The following is a 21,388-nucleotide window of genomic DNA, read 5'->3' on the forward strand; positions in this document are numbered from 1 at the left end:
AGAGAGGGGGGGAGGGGAGAGAGGGGAGAGGGGACTGCATTGCGGTCTGCTGGCGGCGACGGCTGCGGAACAAGGCCCTATATGCGTAATAGGCGAACAGAGAGGAACACCAGGCGCTGGACGAACGGAGAACGGCGGGTGTTGGTAAGAGAACGACGGACGATGGGCAATGGGCGATATACAATACACCAGCACACATACTACATTGCACTAGCACAGTAGTGCAATGGGTGGAAGGCGATGATATTGAAGAGTGATTCGGAGGAAGCAGTAGGTGATGACAACACACATAAGCACCAAAAAGTGTCCAGCGTTCATTAGTTCTGATGGATAGCTCTGAGAGAGAGAGAGAGAGAGAGAGAGAGAGAGAGAGAGAGAGAGAGAGAGAGAGAGAGAGAGAGAGAGAGAGAGAGAGAGAGAGAGAGAGAGAGAAAGAGAGAGAGAGGGAGGGAGAGAGAGGGAGAGAGGGAGAGAGGGAGGAAGGGAGGTAGAGGGAGAGAGAGGAGAAAGAGAGAGGGAGGGAGGGAGGGAGGGAGGGAGGGAGGGAGGGAGGGAGGGGAGGGAGGAAGAAAGAGAAGGGAGAGAGGGGTGATAATTCAGTAATGGAACGAAATGTTGACAGACTGCTCAATGTTCATGTCCCATACCGTATCAACTTTTGCTAGACACAACACGTGGCTATTGCAAGTGAAATGGAAGCCTTGTGTTGTGTCACACATGCCACGTGTTCCGTCTCGACAGCCCCCACCACCAGACATTGATGAAGTTAGCGCGACATGCACCATCGGACTTCCAAGTTGAGCGAGAATCGATCTCATAGTTCCAGACCCGCGGGAATAGGTGATTCCCACTGGAACCCCTAACCCACTAACATATTTCCGAAACGGTACACAATGCTTCGATACCTTTGAAACCTATTGAAACGTTCACGTGTGAAAACGGCCATGTCGCCATTTCAAGTCACACAAATTTAACCAGAGCATCGTCTATGTAGCTTTCCATCTTATATTACTTATCATCACTCATGCAGACACGGTTAAAACTCTAGTGTCTTCTTGGAAAACTATGCATTCCGTTGTTTTCATTGCCAGTTATTTATTCATTGCACCATAGACCACTATATTGCACCCTTTATGCTGTCACGTTTGATGGCATTCCGTACCGTGTCTGTGAGCCAGATAGCTGAATACTTTAATTTCGAATGCTGATGAGCAGAGGTGGAAGACAAAGCCTTTTAGGACAGTAGTTTCGACAAGTAACAAAGATGCATCCTGATACGAAATAACAGCAACACTCACATATAACAGTGTGAAATGGCAATGTTACATGCATATAACAATGTAACAGCCTGAATGGAAGATACCTTGCTTACTAGGGCCCAAACATGACTTTTGTCTCGTTGAATGGACGTTTAACTCGCATCACGCCAGGCGCCACGAACCGGGCCGAAATACGACTGTCTACCGGCCATAAACAGACGCCAATGTCGGCTCAAGTGCTGTCATTTCAGGTTTAGTGTCACGTAATACCCTCCACAGCCCTGGACAAATGGAAATTGCATGGTTGTCATGCACACGAAAAGAACACAATTTAAAGTCGCATCATGTAATTATGCATCGGGTTCGAATGTAACCATGCAGGCAGGCAGTGCAAACAAATGCTGACCAATCAAGCGAATACTGACACTTGACAGTACCATGCAGTTCGAACAAGGGAGACAAATAATAAACAACGCTAGAGGGCCATGCAAATCCCGAAAAGACTGTGTCGCCATCTGCTGGCCACTGGTCACACTTCAGTTACGAAACCTCGCCGGTGGAATGTGGATGGGAATTGCGTGCTCAAGGTCGGGTGGGTGGTGGCTCCGGATCGGGTGGGTGGTACCTGATGAACGCGGCACGCTTTCCTTTCTGTAATCCTGAAAGTGGGCAGCCTAAAGAGGAACAAAGGAGACGGAATCAGTCGTGATCGGTATTTAGAAATGCTCATCAGATCAAGGAGAAGTAAAGCAGTTAGCATATATCAACGAAAAAAAATCGTCATTTGTGCCAACTGCAAAGTGATAGGCCAGCCCTAAGCCCATTCGCCAGCAATAGTATTCTAGAGGCATTGGTAAGCGTAACACAGACACTGCAATCGGTGTCTGGGGACCTCACCTGTCTCCCTACTCTCTCCTTCACCCTACTCTCTCCCCTAACACGGGCCATTTGGTCGACCGGTCAGGGAGCCATTTGTGCAACCGTACTGATAACTATCGCCGCTATCACTATAAATACGAGCTAGGGGCGCCGTTCCGACCGGCCCCGGCTCCAAACCGGCCATCGGCGGCGTAAAGTTACGGGCTATTCGTCAATGCTGTGCCAGGTAGCGCGTCCGCCGGGGTGGGCGGCCGTAGCCGTCCGTAACGGACCGTAGTCGGGCGTAGCGGGCCGTTGTCGGGGCGTAGCCGAGCCGTAGAGGCGCCGTGGGGTCGGTGGTGAGGGGCGCCTGGACATGGTCCGTGAACGGCGGACGGTCGACGGTCACGCATGGGCGGAGTCCGGTCAGGCGCGCATTGCATGCCAAAAGAGGCAGGTGGCTGGGGTGTTCCATGCATGAGTGGATACATGTTGTGGCAAAATACTGACATTAGCACCATAGCGTTACATGAATGTAATGAGCCACTGACTTGTAAAATGCTGGTTCGTACTGGTGAGGGAAGTTTGGCGAAGCCGGTGGCAAACGGTGGCACACAGTACCTAGGTACGTACAGCCCTCAGCAGACTGCGTGGTAGGTATTCTTTTTTTCGACAAAACTGGTAATAACTCAAAAGCTATGTTTTCAGTCGGTCGAAACTCACGGCAAATAGATGCGCCATACTCCACTCCTTTGATTGGGTCTATCACTCGGAAAGTATACGCCTTGTGTGGCAACAAAATGCAAAAGTTTGTTTTGGGGGCAAATATACACTTTTCGGTTTTGTTGCCAAACTGGATGGAAAATGAATACGGTGATAATGCCAATCTAGGGTGTGGAGTCTCGCGCGTCTTGCTGTTACGATTTCTGAGTGACCGATAGCATAGTATTCGCGTTATTCTCGGTTTTGTCCAAAAAAGAATACCTACCACGCAGTTTGCAGAGGGCTGTACGTCGTACATACGTACATACACTGGTTTCCCAAGCTGTGGCTTCTGACTTCGTCGTCAGTAAGCGATTGGGATTATCGCTGTTGCATCATAACACCGGTTCGTTCATCATGATGTTTAGTGTTCCTCCACCCCAACCAAAGCGTCAATGTAGCCAGAAATGACTTTCTAGTCTCTTGTCATCTCCCAGTTCCTGTGGCGTATTATTTTCCGCGGCGCTCCGATTATGCTCGTATGTGTCTGCTTGGCGGCACAGACTCCCTTTCCGGCGTTCCGTAGTACATTGCGACACAGGTTACATTCCGCGATGTTTTATTGTGTACTGTGTAGTAGAGTTCTGCACGGCTGCAATTTTCCACAGCCTAGCCGCCCCGCAGCCGTGGCTCCACAGCCACAGCCGCCCACAGCCGTGGCAAACTGTGGGCAGCCAGCCGTCAGCCGGCCGTGGATACTTTCAATGAAATGCAACCAAATAGTATATAATAAGTTGTTTTTAGTTGAAACATATAGGTAGCCAAAAGCACATTGCAATGGGCTATAGATTCTCAAGCTCATGAAGCATCATAGGTTAAGTGGTTGTGTATCTGGCTTTAGGCCGAAGGCCTGAAGCCTGATGCGCATCGCATGCCTACACAAGCCCTTGCAAGGGGTTAACCCTCGCCCCGTTGGGGGGGGGGCATTTTGGCCCCCCCCCCTGTGGTTTTTCCTGAATAGCAAGAAAACGGCGGCGCGCAGCGCCGCCAAATTTTAAGTACCTTCCCGGGCATCAATTTGACACCTTCACACCAAATTTCAAGTCTTAGGTCACCTTAGCTCAGGAGTTATTGAGGTCAAACTGAGGTCATGTTCGAGCAAAAATGAGCAAAAAACATGCAATCTTGAAACGCTCACCAAATCTACAGTTATCAAGCAATTTCAAAGTTCTTTATATGGTCTAGTAGACAAAAAGCGGCGCTACAAAACTGCTATCTCGGATTTTCAAAATTTTTGGTTTTTGACCAAAAAAAAATTCAAAAAATTGATTTTTTTAGAAAAACTTTGAAAAAATCGAAAAATTTTCCGAATTTCGAAAAACCGGAGTATATGTGATAGTCCCAGCGCTCTTCTATATACATAACAAATTTCAGATCGATATCTCGTTTTTTGGCCAAGTTATAGCGAAAAAACTTCAAAAATGATGACGTCAAATTTTTGAACTCAATTTTTAGCAATTCTAGACCACGTACGGCAAAACAAAGACCACCATTGAACTCCCCGTGACGAGCTGCATCGATTCGATGCCCATTTTATGCAAAAATATTAACTTTGAAATTTGACCTAATTTGACCTGACCTTGACCTGACCTTGACCTGACCTTGACCAAAACGTGATCTAAGCTGGCCCCAAAGGCTGCCTGACCCATATAATCGCATTTGTCATGTAAAATGGACCATAAAACATGTATCACACGACACTTTCATATTGTGAACCCCCCCGTGACCTGACCTCTGTGACCTGACCTGGTATCAGTGACCTCAAATAGCAAAATATGTGTTTGAAGAACATTTCCCCATCGATGATTTTCAATGAAATGCATTTTACTCGATTTTACAACGCATTTCTTGAAATGCCTGTAAACGGTGAAAATTGGACCTTTGACCTGACCTGTGACGTCATCGGTTTGACCTAGGTCAATAAAATTGGGTCACAAGGTAGTTCCCCGTTGGGGCTATCCAACGCCGTTTACCGCTTGTCGCTATGTTGCGTGGTTCTCGAGATCTTAGGGGGGGGCCAAAATGCCCCCCCCCCCCCAACCGGGCGCGTTGCTCGGTAGAGCCCAACGGGGCGCGGGTTAAGAAAGATGGGTAGGTAGGCACCTACATCAACAGAAAACATAAACAACGAACCAGAATAGAAGCACTATAGCAGTGTAGACATCTAATGCCAAATCCTGAAGCATGGTTGTGGGACAGAACGCCTTAGGACAGAACAACAGACCCTGATGCTTTTCATTATCAATGTTAGGTATGGAAAATGAAACTGAAGTTGATGGACTGTCAAACAGTGATTGTCTAGTCAAAACTCTTGCTTCTTTCTTACCTTGCATATTTTCTGTGGTGTGATATGCCAGGCTTGAAGCAGCCTTCTGAGCAAGTCTCAAACTAATTTGATATGCAAGGCATCATCAAAACACTAGTGAGCATCTAAAAAAGAAAAACATTCATCTATTTTGATTTTTCCAAATAATGATCTTCGCTCAAATCCCCAAGGACGTGCGAGCCACAATTGCCTCTTTCAATCAAAATTTTACTTGAGCTTTTAATGACGTCAATAGCAAAGAAGTGGCAAAAAATTGTTTTTTTTTTCACTATAAACAGCCATTAAGATTATAATTAATAAATAATAACGCTATAAAGTAAAAAAAACTTGCTCTCAAACAAAGATTTATTATCAAAATTTTTACATTTTCAGAAGGAGACGTCATTTTATTAGTAAAGTCAACAGCTCGCGTAAGAAATATTGTGTTCAGGGTTTTCACCGCCATGTGAATTAACCGCAAGTAAAGTTCATGCTCACTTATAATCTAATTCCATTGGCTTCGTTGATCAGCATTTTCTGTTAGCGGTCACTCACACACCAGTTAGAACATAAAGCGCCAGTTTTATATTATGTAATTGGACTTGCCGAAAATCCAGAAATACATCTAAGAGTTATTTTAGATAACATTTTATGAAGCCTTTACCTGCCTTTACCTAGACGTGATTTCTTTTTCTATTACCTGAAAGAATTATTGAACGCTCGTCTTCAATAGCTGTAAGGTGCTCTCCTAATGACCAGGTGAGATTGATTTGAGAGGGATGTGACAATGCAACATGTTGCATTTTCTGAAACTGTCAAGCTCTTGATGATGAAGGAACAATCGGTACCTATAATTAGTATTCTGTACCAGAGTGCAAACTCCCCTACAGCAAATGGTAAAACCATGGATTACTACTATACACCTAGTTATCCATGGTAAAACCATTACAGGTTTTCAAAGGCTTCACCACTTTCAATGTTGCTGGGCATCCTTTGCATGATTTTTACAGGCTAGACTGCTTATCAAAATGTAAGATTAACGATTTAAAATTTTATATTTGAGTTCTTAAGATTGAGCTTGAAATCTCACAGCCGTGGCCACAGCCGTAGCCGTGTTCTTGGAGATATTTGCAGCCGCCCTGGCCCACAGCCGTGGGGCTGCAGCCAGCCGCGGCTGCAGCCGGCCTGTGCAGACCTCTACTGTGTACTGCGGCACAAGCTACCTCTCGGGCGTTATAATGGCCGTTTTCACGACGGGCTATCCGGCGAATGCACCTGATTTGACCAAATCTGCATCTAATTTCTTTTACAGCAAATATCTTCATTTATGAATTCATTTCAGTGTTTTAATCGATGATGCTCTCTGATAATATGACAAAGCAGGCATATAAGCAATTAGTGCAACCCTAGCTCATAGCTGCTAAGAGACACACTGAACCTGATTTGACCAAATCTGCGCCTAATCAGTACAAGATGTGCACCAAATGTATACCAGATGGCCGTCGTGAAAACGGCTAATGTGCATTGTGCATTGCGGCACAGACTACCTATCAGGCGTTATAATGTGCACTGTGGCACAGACCACCTCAAGGCGTTAAATTGTGCACTGCGGCACAGACAACCTCTAAGGCGTTATATTGTGCACTGCGGCACAGACTACCTCTCAGACCCTTTTTGGTGTACTGCGGCACAGACTACCTCCCCGGCGTTTTATTGTGTATTGCGGCACAGACTACCTCCCCGGCGCTCGGCTGTACTGCGGTACATACAGGCTACTTGCCAGGCGTTCTATCGCGTGTTGCGGCAGTTTCTTAATTGCTCTCTCTCTCTCTCTCTCTCTCTCTCTCTCTCTCTCTCTCTCTCTCTCTCTCTCTCTCTCTCTCTCTCTCTCTCTCTCTCTCTCTCTCTCTCTCTCTCTCTCTCTCTCTCTCTCTCTCTCTCTCTCTCTCTCTCTCTCTCTCTCTCTCTCTCTCTCTCTCTCTCTCTCTCTCTCTCTCTCTCTCTCTCTCTCTCTCTCTCTCTCTCTCTCTCTCTCTCTCTCTCTCTCTCTCTCTCTCTCTCTCTCTCTCTCTCTCTCTCTCTCTCTCTCTCTCTCTCTCTCTCTCTCTCTCTCTCTCTCTCTCTTTCTCTCTCTCTTTCTCTCTCTCTCTCTTTCTCTCTTTCTCTCTCTCTCTCTCTCTCTCTCTCTCTCTCTCTCTCTCTCTCTCTCTCTCTCTCTCTCTCTCTCTCTCTCTCTCTCTCTATTTTTTTCTCCGTAATATTACTCTCAAAATCAAAATGAAATGCAATCAGATACTTAGACACGTAATTTCTCGTAAGCTGTCCCCATCCCCCCACAATTGTGTGACCAATTGAAAGTTGATGCAAAATCGGTAATAAACGGTAGACCATCGTGGATTGATTCAATCTATCAGCGCCGCTGAGCGCAGTTTGAAGCGAGTACAAACAAACCATCGCTAACACAAACCAAGGCTCCGACTGCTCGGCAGCCAAGGCCTGTATGTATCATGATGCTAGTTTTAGCATCTTCACGGACAACAAAATGTGTGCAGCAATTCTATCTTCCTTTTATTTTGCGATTAGCACGTTACTATCCACTCTCTAGGCATTACGCATTCAGCATTTTACAAGATAAGGTCTATCAAAATCGGCTTGCTGCGGACTAGCCAAACCAACACCTCAATCTATTTCTTAAGTGATATTTTCAGCTCCCGTGAAATACCGTCTGTCGCAGCACGATCCTTCGACTCCAGTTCCATTTCGTATTGATATGCTAAATGTAGCGTTCAGTTCCATATCTGAGCCCGTGCCGGCGTGTCCTGCGGCTATGAATTATGTGCGGATCGGGGACAGGTTTTTCGTTTCTCCCGGCGCCGTTTCCACTGCTGGTCCTGGACAAACTGAAGGGTGGATTTGGCCTGGTCTTACCGAAGGAGCAGTGTGGATGATCAGACCATGCTGAACTTAACAAATCGTTGGGAAGAAAGAATACATTGAAGATGGTGTTCGGATGGATCGTATGCTTTTTTGTACTATTGGGAATTTAATGAATTTTATCATTACACATTATAGTGTTAGTTGTATGGCTTTGTAGACTTACGATGGTTTTTCCAGTATCTTAGCGCAAACATGATCATTCGTAGCCGCTGCATTTATAGCAAACTGCGACAAGTGTAGCACAAATAAAGCATGGTGTTAAAGTACCTTATAACTTTCAGTGGCGGATCCAAGGGGGGGTCACATGGGTCATGCCCCCCCCCCTTGAGGCCCGGGGGCCCAAAGACCTGCCAGGGGCACCACCGGCCTATCAGGGGTATCACAGTCCTGACAGGGGCACCACAGGACCGCCAGAGGCACCACAGGCCTAGCAGGGACACCACGGGCCTGGTGCCCCTGGGCCCTGACAGGACTGTAACGCCCCTGACAAGCCTGAAGTGTCCCCGGCAGGCACGTGGTGCCCCTGACAGGCCTGAGGCGCCCCTGCAAGGCCGGTGGTGCCCCTGGCAGGCTTGTTGTGTCCATGGCAGGCCTGTGGTGCCCTTGCTAGGCCTCTGGTGCCCCTGACAGGCTTGTAATGCCCCTGAAAGGACTGTGGTGCCCCTGGGCCCTGACAAGCCTGAGGTGCCCGGTCATGACAGGCTTGTGGTGCTCCTGACAGGCCAGTGGTGCGTTGCTAGGCCTGTGGTGCCCCTGGCAGGCCTGTGATGCCCCTGGCAGGCCTGTGGTGCCCCTGCGAGGCCGGTGGTGCCCCTGGCAGACCTCTGGTGCCCCTGGCAGGTCTGTGGTGCCCCTGGCAGGTCTGTGGCGCCCCTGGCAGACCTGTGTTGACTGGTGCCCCTGCTAGGTCGCTGGTGCCCCTCACAGACCTGTGGTGCCCATGGGCCTTGACAAGCCTGAGATGCCTGGCTATGACAGGCTCGTGGTGCCCCTGATAGACCAGTGGTGCCCTTGCTAGGCCTGTAGTACCCCTGGCAGGCCTGTGGTGCCCTTGCTAAGCCTCTGGTGCCCCTGACAGGCTTGTGGTGCCCCTGGAAGGACTGTGGCCTGAGGTGCCCATGACAGGCCCGTGGTGCCCTTGCTAGGCCTGTGATGTCCCTGGCAGGCCTCTGGTGCCCCTGCTACCCCTGCGCCCGGAGAGGACTATAGTGCCCCTGAAAAGCCTGAAGTGCCTCTCGACAGGCCCGTGGTGCCCCTGACAGGCCCAAGTTACCCCTGCGAGGTCGGTGGTGCTCCTGGCAGGCCTCTGGTGCCCCTGGCAGGTCTGTGGTGCCCCTGGCAGGCCTGTGTTGACTGGTGCCCCTGTTAGGCCGCTGGTGCCCCTCACAGGCCTGCGGTGCCCCTGGAAGGACTGTGGTGCCCCTGCCCCTAGGGGTGCACTGCTCATGGGCCCAACAGGCCCGTTGTGCCCCTGACAGGCCTGTCGTGTATACTTGCTAGACCTGTGGTGCCCCTGCTTCCTGGCAGGCCTGTGGTGCCCCTGGCGGGCCTGTGGCGCCCCTGCAAGGCCGTAGGTGCCCCTGACAGGTTTGTGGTGTCCCTGGAAGGACTTTGGTGCCCCTGACAAGCCTGAAGTGTCAAGGACAGACCCTTTAGACGCCAGGGTCAAGTTCGTCGGACTGACAACGATTCGCTTACCTGATAACGTTCCTGGTAAGTACTCACTACTCAGCGTCCACAACATATATACACATAGCACATTCATATATACTTGCTTACAATTGGTAAATGTGGTTGTGGCTAAGAGTTGAGATACTGACTAAAAATAAAAAGAAAAAGAAAAAAACCTGAAAATGGGGCCCCACCAAAATGAAGTGGACGAAATCCGTTGAGTTTTTAATTTTGGGTATAGGTAGGGGCACCACTTCGATTCATGACCCTCCCCTTGGAGTTTTCCTGCATTAGGGTGATAGGTGATGAAAATGTTCAGTAAGCCAGCACGCTGGTGAGTGAAGACTCAGGTGCGGCTGGGTTTAACGACGTTATTTCTCCCAATTTTGCCGGCCTCAGGCTGAGCAGCTGATGGATGGCGCTATGATGAGGGATGTTTTACTGGGATAAGAGCAGCGCTTAAAACTGAACACACGCACTAAAGGCGCCGCTTTCCTTATAATAGCGGGGGCGTGATGCTGACGTTTAGTGCCAATAAATGAATGATGTGTCATATAAAAAGTCCATATTCAACGGATGTGTTCGAATTACGTAGTGTTGTAGCATATCCGTTATACCAAACACTTTTCCATAAGAAAATATTCCAAAACTGACTACGTTCGTCCTGTAATAATAGTTAGGCACATGGTGAGACAAATCGTATCAGTCACAGATCTCGTCGCGTGGAAATGATGCATGGTAGTATGACATATGTGACACGTTGAAAAGTTCAGACACCCGAAATGAGATATGAAGACGGTGTGCTCATCTGGGAGCTTGGCCGCATTGAGCCCGAGGCTGAAACAATGTAAGATTATCGCCTTTGACCCGCCAAACAAACGAAAAAGAGCCGAATAAAAAAAGCCCTTGTCATATTGAACCGAATCGTGTCAGCATTATCTGTGGCACCTATAAATAATTCATGTTTAGAGTCTTATTTGATAAATTTGATACATAGTTCATAAAGTTGTCTCAACCATTTAGTTTATAAAGTTGTCTCAACCATGACGAGCTACCAGCGCTGGAGAGTGGAGACTCACCTCATCGCCGATGGAGTTTTTGCGTACGACGACCACGGCCTCATCTTTGGGTTCCTCCCAGGCGCTGAGCTTCACTGTGCCATGCATGTCGGCTGGTGTCTGCGGTGAAAAGGAGGGCGGCATTAGACGGGTTACAGGAAAGGTAGAGCCATTATTGATTTATATTCTGGTAAGTGACAAGCATCCCATTTATCACAATGGTTGTTTGATTCTGCAAGGTTTCGGTCATTTCATGAGGAGGCGAAATCCACGTATTATGGTAGTCGTAAAGCTAGCATAATGCCTAATATGCATGATAAAATTCAGCAAATACAGCACCATTCATGTGAAATCCCGCACAATAAAGAGGATGCGTTCCATGCCTACAATAAACTGAACAGAGCTGCACCGCACGTCCAATCTGTCCGTCCAATCCTATAATTTCCTCTGAACTCATACGGCAATACCCGCACATAGCGAACAGTGTGTGTCCAGCCCGGGTCGCTGCCGCCGGCGGGCCTCCGTTATATGAAGGAGTCCGGCGGCGCAAACCGGGCTACCTGGCTCTGATGAGACGCGTTCCTGGAGGCCGGCCACCAGGCAATATGACATCACTACCGAGAACGGCCTCCCGCCCTGAAAATCGGACCAGCCCTGGCCGAGACCCACGGGTGCAGTTCGGGGCGCGTCTCAAAGGCGGCTGTCCCACTGGTGGATACAGTGAAATATTACTTGTGAAAAATCACGACACTAAAAATAGTTGCGTTTGGGATCATTACCATTGGGCTTGAAGAGTCAAATAGCAATGTACGCGATTCGAGACAGACTCGAGAAGTAATTACCCATAAACAAAAACGCATAGTTCGATTGGTTACCTTTTAGAAAATCCTCAGCCTGACCACGCCACCCATACCTGATTCACCTTTGAACTTCCACCGCTAATAAAACGCCCGCCATTGATGACAACTCTGCCATGATGACACCCTTTGTATGGCACGGAAAGCTAACTGCTTTTGATTCGTCGAATAGCACTGCACTTACAGTCTAACGCCCCCTGGTCGCACCCCCCCCCCCCCCCACACCCACCTCTCTTCTTTCGCATCCCACCGCTAAGCCACCCAACCTTGAAATTTACTAAGCCAATAGGCACTTCTTAGCCAGAATTGCATAAGCCACCGATCCTGAGTTCCATTCTTATCTTATTATCCCCCAAAGGAGCTCATATTTTAGCAAATATTTCGTTTATTCATTGGCATCACGCCATCAAAAAGAAGCGACACACATGGCACAATCAACCATGCATTCTGCCGATGGCCCCACATACAGGTCAGTCCGCCGGCCGGTCGTACTCGGCTGTCTCGGCATGATTGAGGGCCTCGTTTGGTACGCGGCGGGCCGGATTTTAGCGGCGTGACCACTGTTTGGTCTGTATCCATGCCACGGACCCATCACTCCGGGCCGTTCAGCCCGTAAAGAGGCTCCCGGGGTCGGGTCGGGTCACGGAACCCAGGCAATATTGGCGCAACGCCCAGGTGTGGGCAGTATCGACCGCTTCAACCATGGGTAATCCACTCAGACAGAGTCGCCCAGACGATCGGATTCTGTTCGAAGCCCTTAGGCTGCCGTCCAAGCCACAAATGTGCTAAGTAGGGAATAAAGAAGCAGGAACAGTTATATAATTACCCGTAGAAACTACAAAGGGTGTTAACCCTCGCCCATGTAGGGGGGGTTGGTGCAACCCCCCCCCCCCCTGAGGTTTTTCGGAAATAGTGTAAAAACGGCGGCGCGCAGCGCCGCCAAATTTTGGGTACCTTATGGGGCAAACCTTGCGCATCTTTTGATAAAAAAAAAATTGACCGGGTCATGTCAGGTCACGGAGTTATGACGTCACAAAGGGAACAGCCTCCGGCCGGATTTTCACAAACTGAGTGCCAACGCCCGAGGTTTCCTGCCGGTGGTACGGACATCGGTTGATGGATCGTGATGAAACTTCCCATGCATATTGGGGCAAGTATTGGCTATCATATGGTATAAGAAACTTGACCGGGTCAGGTCAGGTCACGGAGCTATGACGTCACAAGAGGAACAGCGTCCGGTACTATTTTTGAAAAGCGCCCGAACCACTATTTTGCTAATTCTTGTCACCTCAATGGGAATATGCAGCAATATTAGCTTCTATAGGGAGCAAATGGACCTCCCAAATCCAAAAATAAAATCAGATTTCAAAAATTTAAATTTTGATTTTTCGAATTTCTGCCGCCGACTGTGACCTTGCCGACTTCCGGCGCTCCCAACGCGCCATTTTTAGAGCTAGGGAAACGAAATACATACCAAACGATAGAGAATTGATCAAGAAACACGATAGTGAAGGTTTCAAGTCGATATCTCCCACCGTTTTGCCGCAATCGCCGCCGAAAGTTGAAAAAAGTCTATTTTTCCGAAAATTTGACCTTTGACCGGTCAAAAGTAGGTCAAATGTTGACCTAGGACCAAAAAATATACCACCAATCGCGAGATCTCAGCGAGAGCAATCCGTTGGTCTTTTCCGCTAAGCTCTACGACGCTCCGTTTTCAAACGCCAAGGGGGGGGTCGCACCAACCCCCCCCCCCCTGCATGGGCGAAGGTGGCAGATCGCCGTTTACGGGCGAGGGTTAACAGCGTGAATTCTACAAAGCGGTCTGAATACAGCACCAAACGTGGTTACTTGATTAAATCATGAACATTGATTGGTGCTATCAGTCAGACACACGGCAAAAGCAGGGGCTACATAGCAATCAGTGACGTGACGCATGATAGCAGACTTGATATGTAGCATCATAGGCCAACGTACGACGACAGCTCATCCATTAGTTAATTCTCGTCAACAGGGAAATGTCCGTCGGCGTCCCTCCGAACAGCATTCATCAACTGGACGAGCAAGAACATAATTTCAGGCATAATGAGGATGCATGGTAACATTGGAGATAACAAGAGACGTGCCAGTGTTCAAGGACATACATGATATCTAACATGACGTTGGGTAGGCTGAGGCCCCACATTGTCCGACGTCTTTCCAGTAATTTACCCATGCATTCGCAACATGTACAATGCAAACATATAACTGAAAACATGTAAGCGGAATATACCTACATTGTATACCCTCAGAATATGCAATGCCGGTTGCTTAACAAACCATACGATGGGAAGACTGTAAATGCTCGGAGATGTGTTTTATGTGGAAATGAGCAGTGTCGTAAAATTTTTACAAACACACTTCTACTTCAGAAGTTATGGCTCATGGCGCTTGGTGATCATTATCGGTATCTATGGCACGTTTCAAAGGCAAAAGAAAACGAATCACGCTATCACTCATGCATCATTTATTCATATATGGGAGCAAATCTTGTCTTTATTTACGTTGCACACCTTAGCGCTAATGAACAAAGGCGGGCGTCTCAAAAGAGGCGCAGGAACATGCTACAAAATAAGGCAACTAATGCCCATTAGCAGAACTATAGACCTAGATTGAGAATGTTGAATCGCATGACACTCACGCCTTCCTCTCGGTTTGATGACATTTCGCTGCTCACGACATGGGAGCGATTTCTCACTGACTTTCTGGCTGGTGTTCTGCTTGCGCATCTGTAGTTGATTCGTGCAGCAGTATGTACTTAGCTCAGAATAGTTGTCAGACACCAGCACCATCAACGTTGTTGCTTGACTGTCGCATGCCAGTATCTTCAGGCCCTTCATGGCACTTGCTGCATCGCTGCTTGTTTTCGTTGGCATTGCTCCTGTCCTTGTATGATAGCCTTCTCCCACCACCTGTTTTATAGTTCACCACAGGTGACACTCTTTCCTTGCCTCCGCCCCATCCGTCTTTAGCAGCTGTCACCTGCACCTTGCGTCTCAACACCACACGGATGCCGCTGCGTGTTCCTTCCATCAGCATCCTCTGCGGGCCAAGGTACTCCTCAATTACCGACTTCACAAGCCTAGGTGCTGTAGGGAGGCGATCCCGGTACCGTGGTTGGCTTCCTTACGCTGCAATCCGCGGTGGATTCCTCGGAAAATAACGAAAAAAGCCTCGGCGTTCAGGCCGGCGATGTTCAGGATCATCAGCAAATAGACTGGCGGCCAACAGCATGTGGCTATTCGGCAGAGTGCAGTTCTCATCCATTTCAGGTTGCATGCGTCAATACCTCCACCTCCTTTTGTATCGTTATACCATAGTGTACCAAATAATGTAATAAGTTATTTATTACACTATGGGGTTATACCTCATAAAGGATCACTTCTGGTTTCTTGTGCTCACTGGTTCTTACCGATGGCTGCTGATGCTGCATTGATAGCAACAACACCTCTTTGTTGGCCATCTTACAGTATGACGACAGCATGATGTCACTGCTCCATGTCACCATCGTTTCGTTGAGTTTCTCACGTCTAGTTGGGTTCTGAGCTCTTCTAGAATGTACAGTTCTGGTTGCTCTGGATGGTTTCAATCAAGGCCCTAACTACTTCAATCATCGCCATCCTTTCTCCAGAATCCGCTCTGTGAGATCCACGCCAGTGAAAAAAAAATCTGCCCGTCATAATACTTTCCCAGTTGCATGGTTAGATGTTTTAATGCAATGCATGGTGTCAGTGGGCTATATTGTTGACATCCGTGTTGTGTAGCTCGGGATAGGGGTTTACGTCCTTGCCAGCGTGCGGAAGGGTGTCGCAGATGTATAGCCAATGTCACTGTCACACTGACCGTACTTCACTGGTTTATTACACGTCACAAACGTATAGTTTCACTTTCCACGGAAGCTCCCCCCCACGTTCTCATCGATTGTAAGTAGGTAGGGTAGTTATGTAGATCCGTAGCCCGCTCAAAGTGCTCTTTCAGCCACAGATTGAACTTCGTGAAAGGTTTTCTGGTCAGGATGAGCTTGTCTATTTCGGCTGCTTCAAGTGGTCTTCCTTGTGGTCAAACCTCAGCAGCCATCGGGTGCTTGAAGCGATCCCGCATCATGCGCGCCATGAAAAACGGCCGGGAGAAAACGCCGTGAAAGAGCTCGTTAGCATAGCTTTTCTGGTCCTGCTGAACCCCTCTGAGTGGCATGACGAGATGGATTGAAATTCAGGAACGTTCGCTGGCTGCTTTTTTGCAACTGCTTGTGCCTGACGCCTGACATTTTCCTGATTTGTGCATTGCACAATTTCTTCAAGCATGTTTTGTGTGACGAAGAATGAAGATGTATAACCAGTCATTTAACCAGTCATTTAGATGTATAATTTAACCAGTCATTTTAGCCAGTCATTTAACCAGTCATTTAGATGTATAACCACTTCATTTAACCAGAATGAAGATGTATATGAAGATGTATAACATGCGCTACGAGCATGGGAACATTTTGCACCGGGTCTTGCTCTCATGGTGTTATGGCTGGCTTAGCCTATCTCTTGGTAACTGCGCAGTGCGCCGACCAGACTTCGCCCGTTTTGGCCTTCATGTTGGGCAGATCTTGTTGCACTGCCGCCAGGACGACGGGTGCCTCGATTCTTTACCGGACTGTTTCTGAATCCTCGTCAGCTGAGTCTGCATCTTGAATAGTTGGTTTGTCAAGATCGATATTTGTGAGATTCACTTCATCTTGTTCATCAAAGACATCGGGTGCGTTAGATTTGCCGTCACCACTATTCTATAATGGCTGCTTTTATATCCTGTTATTGCTGGCTTTGACATCTTCTGATGCTTGGATCCATGGAGGTCTAAACAAAACTTCCACCCTCAGCTAACTTGTTTTTTCGTGATGCTCATGACGTGAGGTAAACTGCGCCCCTACCTCCCCCTACACCACTATGGAAGGTGGAGACGCATCAAGTCACATAGCCAAGGAATAATCAATCGTACGTCTGACGATAATAATTAAGATGCATAACGGATATTCCTGACTATCCTCGACATTTGCCACCCCTCCCCAGTTTTTCTATCACACCTGTCCCTGAACCACCTTAGCCGTTTTCACGACGGAATAGCGGGTATCTAATTGATACCTGTTTGGTCCGTTGATACCTAACTCAGGAATTTTAGTAGTGTTTTCCACCTTTCGAATGAGTGGCCCGTCACCTTGCTGTTTTCCTACTAAATATTACATTAATTTATTTTATCTAAGGGTTTACCACGCACGTAAACCTAAAGCGTAAGCATGTTTATAAAATTCTCAAATCAATATAATGCTAGTGCAATGATTAGAAAATATACTGAGCTGCCAGCTGCGGGTGACCGAGCTCTCCCAGTCCACGCTGGCTTGGCTTTGGAGCCGCGGCAGACGGCGGAAGTCAATGTCACTGCTAAGGCGGCGGCGGATTTGTTGTGCCCGGGCACCACCAGGGCGCACGCAGCGTCGGGCCGGTGAAACAGAAGCCGGGTATCTACATATAGTTGCCAGGCTGACCTGATCTCTCATAGTCGGAAGGTGAGCTACTAGAACCGAAAATTGATTTGTTTGTAAATAAATAAGCGATTTGATGGCGAAAACTGCCTGCAATACAACTTAAAAAAAAATATATATATATTTTTTCAGACAAAATACTTTAGTTGTTCTAAGGGCCTAAATAAACCCTTAAAGGGCTGGTACTTTCCAGGTACCTATCAAATAGGTTCCACCGCGAAAGTTCCGTCGTGAAAACGGCCCTCGTGTAACAACACTGCCGCTGTAGGCGCCGGTCCTCGGATCCGTCAGGGTGGACAGTCTCACGCCATCGTCGGACATCAAATATGCATCAGCCTCGTGATGAGAGGCGCGGGCGTGGCTGCCTGTTCAGAGGTCACCGCCCCCAGGCGCTCGCAAGACGACCCCGCAGAGGGTGCTGGGGGTGGCGGCTGGAGGGTCAAATGACACGCCGTCATCGCATAGTGGGTGTGAACGAAGGAAGAGATAGAATGCATGAAATGTATGAGCACGCTATGCTCCATGCCTGTATTTTAGGTGGTATGATTGTTGAGTGCACTTACGGATGCAAAGTGGATATAACATTCCTTTTTTCGTGGCAGAGACCTTGGCAAAATAAACTGATCAATAATTCTGACAATCTGTCTAACCTAAACAATATTTATGTGTTAGGTACCGATTTTTTCTTTCTTTCTTTTAGGAAAGGTGATAAATTATTATGACAAATAGATCTATCATGTATTTTGAAGTACTTAGCACTTCATAGTTATGATCACTTCAACAGGTCAGCTTCCTGTTATTAGTCGAGCTCTACAGCAAGACGGTACTGATGATTTCATCATGGTCAAAAAGAAGTTTTTTTTAACCCGCGCCCTGATGGGGGGGGCATTTTGCCCCCCTGTGGTTTTTCTTAAATAGCGAAAAAACGGCGGCGCGCAGCCCCGCCAAATTTTGGGTACCTTACCGGGCATCACTTTGACACCTTTACACAAAATTTCAAGTCACAGGTCACCTCAGGTCAGGAGTTATTGAGGTCAAACTGAGGTCATGTTCGAATAAAAATGGGCAAAAAACATGACATCTTGAAACGCTCACCGATTCTACAATTAACAAGCAATTATAAAGTTCTTGACGTGGTTGTGTAGAAAAAGGACGGCGCTACAAAACTGCTATCTCAGATTTTCGAAATTTTGGGATTTTGACCCCCAAAAATAAAAAAAATTAGAAAAAAAAAACTAAAAAAAAATCAAAAAATTCGAATTTCGAAAAAAAACGGAATATATGTGATAGTACCTGCGCTCTTCGATATACATACCAAATTTTTGATCGATACCTCTTTTTTTGGCCAAGTTATAGCGCAAAAACTATTAAAAATTGATGACGTCAAATTTTTGAACTCAATTTTTAGCAATTTTAAACCTCTTAGCGCAAAACGGAGACCACCATTGAACTCCCCGTGACGAGTTGCATCGAATCGATACCCATTTTATGCAAAAATATCAATTTGGAAATTTGACCTAATTTGACCTAACCTTGACCTGACCTTGACCTGACCTTGACCACAACGTGACCTAAGCTGGCCCAAAAGTCTGCCTGACCCACATAATCGCATTTGTCATGTAAAATGGACCATAAAACATGTATCACACGACACTTTCATATTGTGACCCCCCAGTGACCTGACCTCTGTGACCTGACCTGGTATCAGTGACTTCAAATAGCAAAATATGTGTTTGAAGAACATTTGCCCATCGATGATTTTCAATGAAATGCATTTTACTTGATTTTACAACGCATTTCTTGAAATGCCTGTAAACGGTGAAAATTCGACCTTTGGCCTGACCTGTGACGTCATCGGTTTGACCGAGGTCAATGAAATTGTGTCACTAGGTAGTTCCCCGTTGGGGCTATCCAACGCCGTTTACCGCTTGTCGCTACGTTGCGTGGTTCTCGAGATCTTAGGGGGGGGGCAAAATGCCCCCCATCAGACCGCGTTGCTCGGCAGACCCCATCAGGGCGCGGGTTAATGATACCTTTCTTAAAATAGGCCTAAAACTTAATTCAAAATGGCTGTGACTTCCATCATAATAACCGAACATCAAGGGAAGACTAAGCAGAAATGGTGCATACTTTGTTGCGCCTTTGGATTGTCCGGGTCACATGGTCCGTTCTGCTTTCCAGTCCATTGCTTCGAATAATGGCGGCTGCTAACCGTCGAAATTGCCTTGTTAGCGTCCCAGACATGGCACGTTGGCGGGGAAACGCTAATGTCACGGTCCCTATATGTGTTATCTGGGGATGCGAGAAATATAAATATAAAACATTTTTTCTAACTCAATGATTACAGGACGTTGTCGATTAACAATAGAATAGAAAATCGTTGAGCGATAACACAAGAAACCATTGGCTTATAACGCGCTATCGAACAAACTCTCGCGCAAACCTGCAGTGAATCCAGATCTAGTGAACTGAGAAGCATGCCGACAGACCAGTTAATGTGCAATCATTTCTTATTGCACCGTGCACCGTCATCTTTGTGTCTTTGTTGACATTGTACGCATGACTATTTTTAGCCATTGAGGAGGTACATATGTGCTATACAGGATGCGAGAAAAACAATTTTGTGATGCATTAGAACGGCATTTGGGAAAATTAATCAGAGATAGCATTCCGAGAGCGAGATCATGCAATGAAATGCTGCATGTAATTACGCGAAATTAATGCCAGGGTACAAATGAATTGTTTCGTAGATGCTACAGCTCTTTGGCTCATTTCCCCCTACTGAGAAAAAAAGGCACTGAATTCTTCGAAACCTGATGCGGAATGTTGAAAAGAAAATGTTCAATCTCAGCGGACCGTCCTACATTTAGCCGTGCTCTCTGCACGTGCACCATTTCTACGGACTATTGAGAAGTCAATAATTTACGAGCGGGCGGCTTTAGTATCAGGACCACGATACCGATGCCAATAAAGGCGAGACAATTGGTGTAGCAGCTGGGGCATGACATAAGCGTTATGACAATTTCTGTCATGAAGACGCCAGCGGCCAGCGCGGTGCTCAGCAAAGGCTGATTGTTATATTTCGGTGGGTGAGTCAAACAAAAACAACTGGGCCGTGCATGCTACGACTTTGTACACAGCATGCCTTAAGGATGATACAAAACACAACATCCAGCAGTTGTAACACATATGCAAAGAAAACGTCCCATGAGTAGGTAAGCGTGTCATCTTGCTATGTCCACAAAAATGGCTACAAAGGTCACGCCTGTATTAGCTCATCGCGTGCATTTAATTGACAAAGATGGCCGATAAATAAACCAATCCAGGCAAAAGACTAGGGAACTACAAGACTTCCATTTTATCTAACCATCTCGCCAGAACTGCTCATGTTCGTCCATAATGGTGCCATCAAAATAGCGAACATCGCTCTTTGCTACGGTTAAATCGGTGGACCTGTAATCGATAATCGATAGTTTTGGTTCCATAGGTGAGTTATGGAGCTTCGATGAATTAGCCTAATTGGGCGGCGTTAAAGTGAAGGATAGCGACAGATTGCCAAATGCCCATGGTACTAGGGACCATAATTCTGTGAGAACTGCACCCGGTGTCACGGATAGCGCTTAGAAGCGGACCAACGCCTATTTATTTGCGTTCTAATGCAACTGCCAAGCAGCGTAGCGGCGTTAATAAGGGTGATTCGCAGGTGGGCTCGCTGGTTCGATGTCCCTGTTGAGCCTGTGGCTGCTCGGACCGCCCTGTTAACCCAAAGACGGCTGTTCGATGGTTCAGTGGCACGGCACGCCCCCGATACCATATTGTTATGACCTCAGCAGGTCACGTGACCCTCCCTTCCACGGCATGCAGCGCCGGAAAACAACACGAAATGGATTGATTAAATAACGCGAGTCAGCTTTTAGAGGTGGAACGATGATACACTAACGCTGCCGGGTTCAGATCTGGCTGCTTCGATCGATCTTTTATGGAGACTGATGGAAGTTTTAGTCAGATCTCTATTGCGACCATATGACCGGTAACGTTTGCAAGAGTTCCAATAATGCGTTTTGTGGCATCCCGCTGAGAAACGAACCTCATTTGTTACACCCAGGCAAGATCATTCA

General features: G+C 47.3%; 1 protein-coding gene across 1 annotated transcript in view; it reads right to left on the minus strand.

Annotated features, from left to right (window-relative positions):
* LOC122391996 (dipeptidyl peptidase 4-like) overlaps positions 1-21,388 on the minus strand; it is a 121,710-nt gene that overhangs the window by 98,310 nt on the left and 2,012 nt on the right. Inside the window, exon 2 of the mRNA XM_043386386.1 lies at positions 10,872-10,970. Within this exon, the coding sequence (XP_043242321.1) occupies positions 10,872-10,958 (87 nt within the window). The 5' untranslated portion in view covers positions 10,959-10,970. The remainder of the gene's footprint in view (positions 1-10,871; positions 10,971-21,388) is intronic.

Source organism: Amphibalanus amphitrite, unplaced genomic scaffold (assembly GCF_019059575.1).
Source record: "Amphibalanus amphitrite isolate SeventyFive unplaced genomic scaffold, NRLGWU_Aamphi_draft 000465F_arrow, whole genome shotgun sequence".
Classification (NCBI taxonomy): Eukaryota; Metazoa; Arthropoda; class Thecostraca; order Balanomorpha; family Balanidae; genus Amphibalanus; species Amphibalanus amphitrite.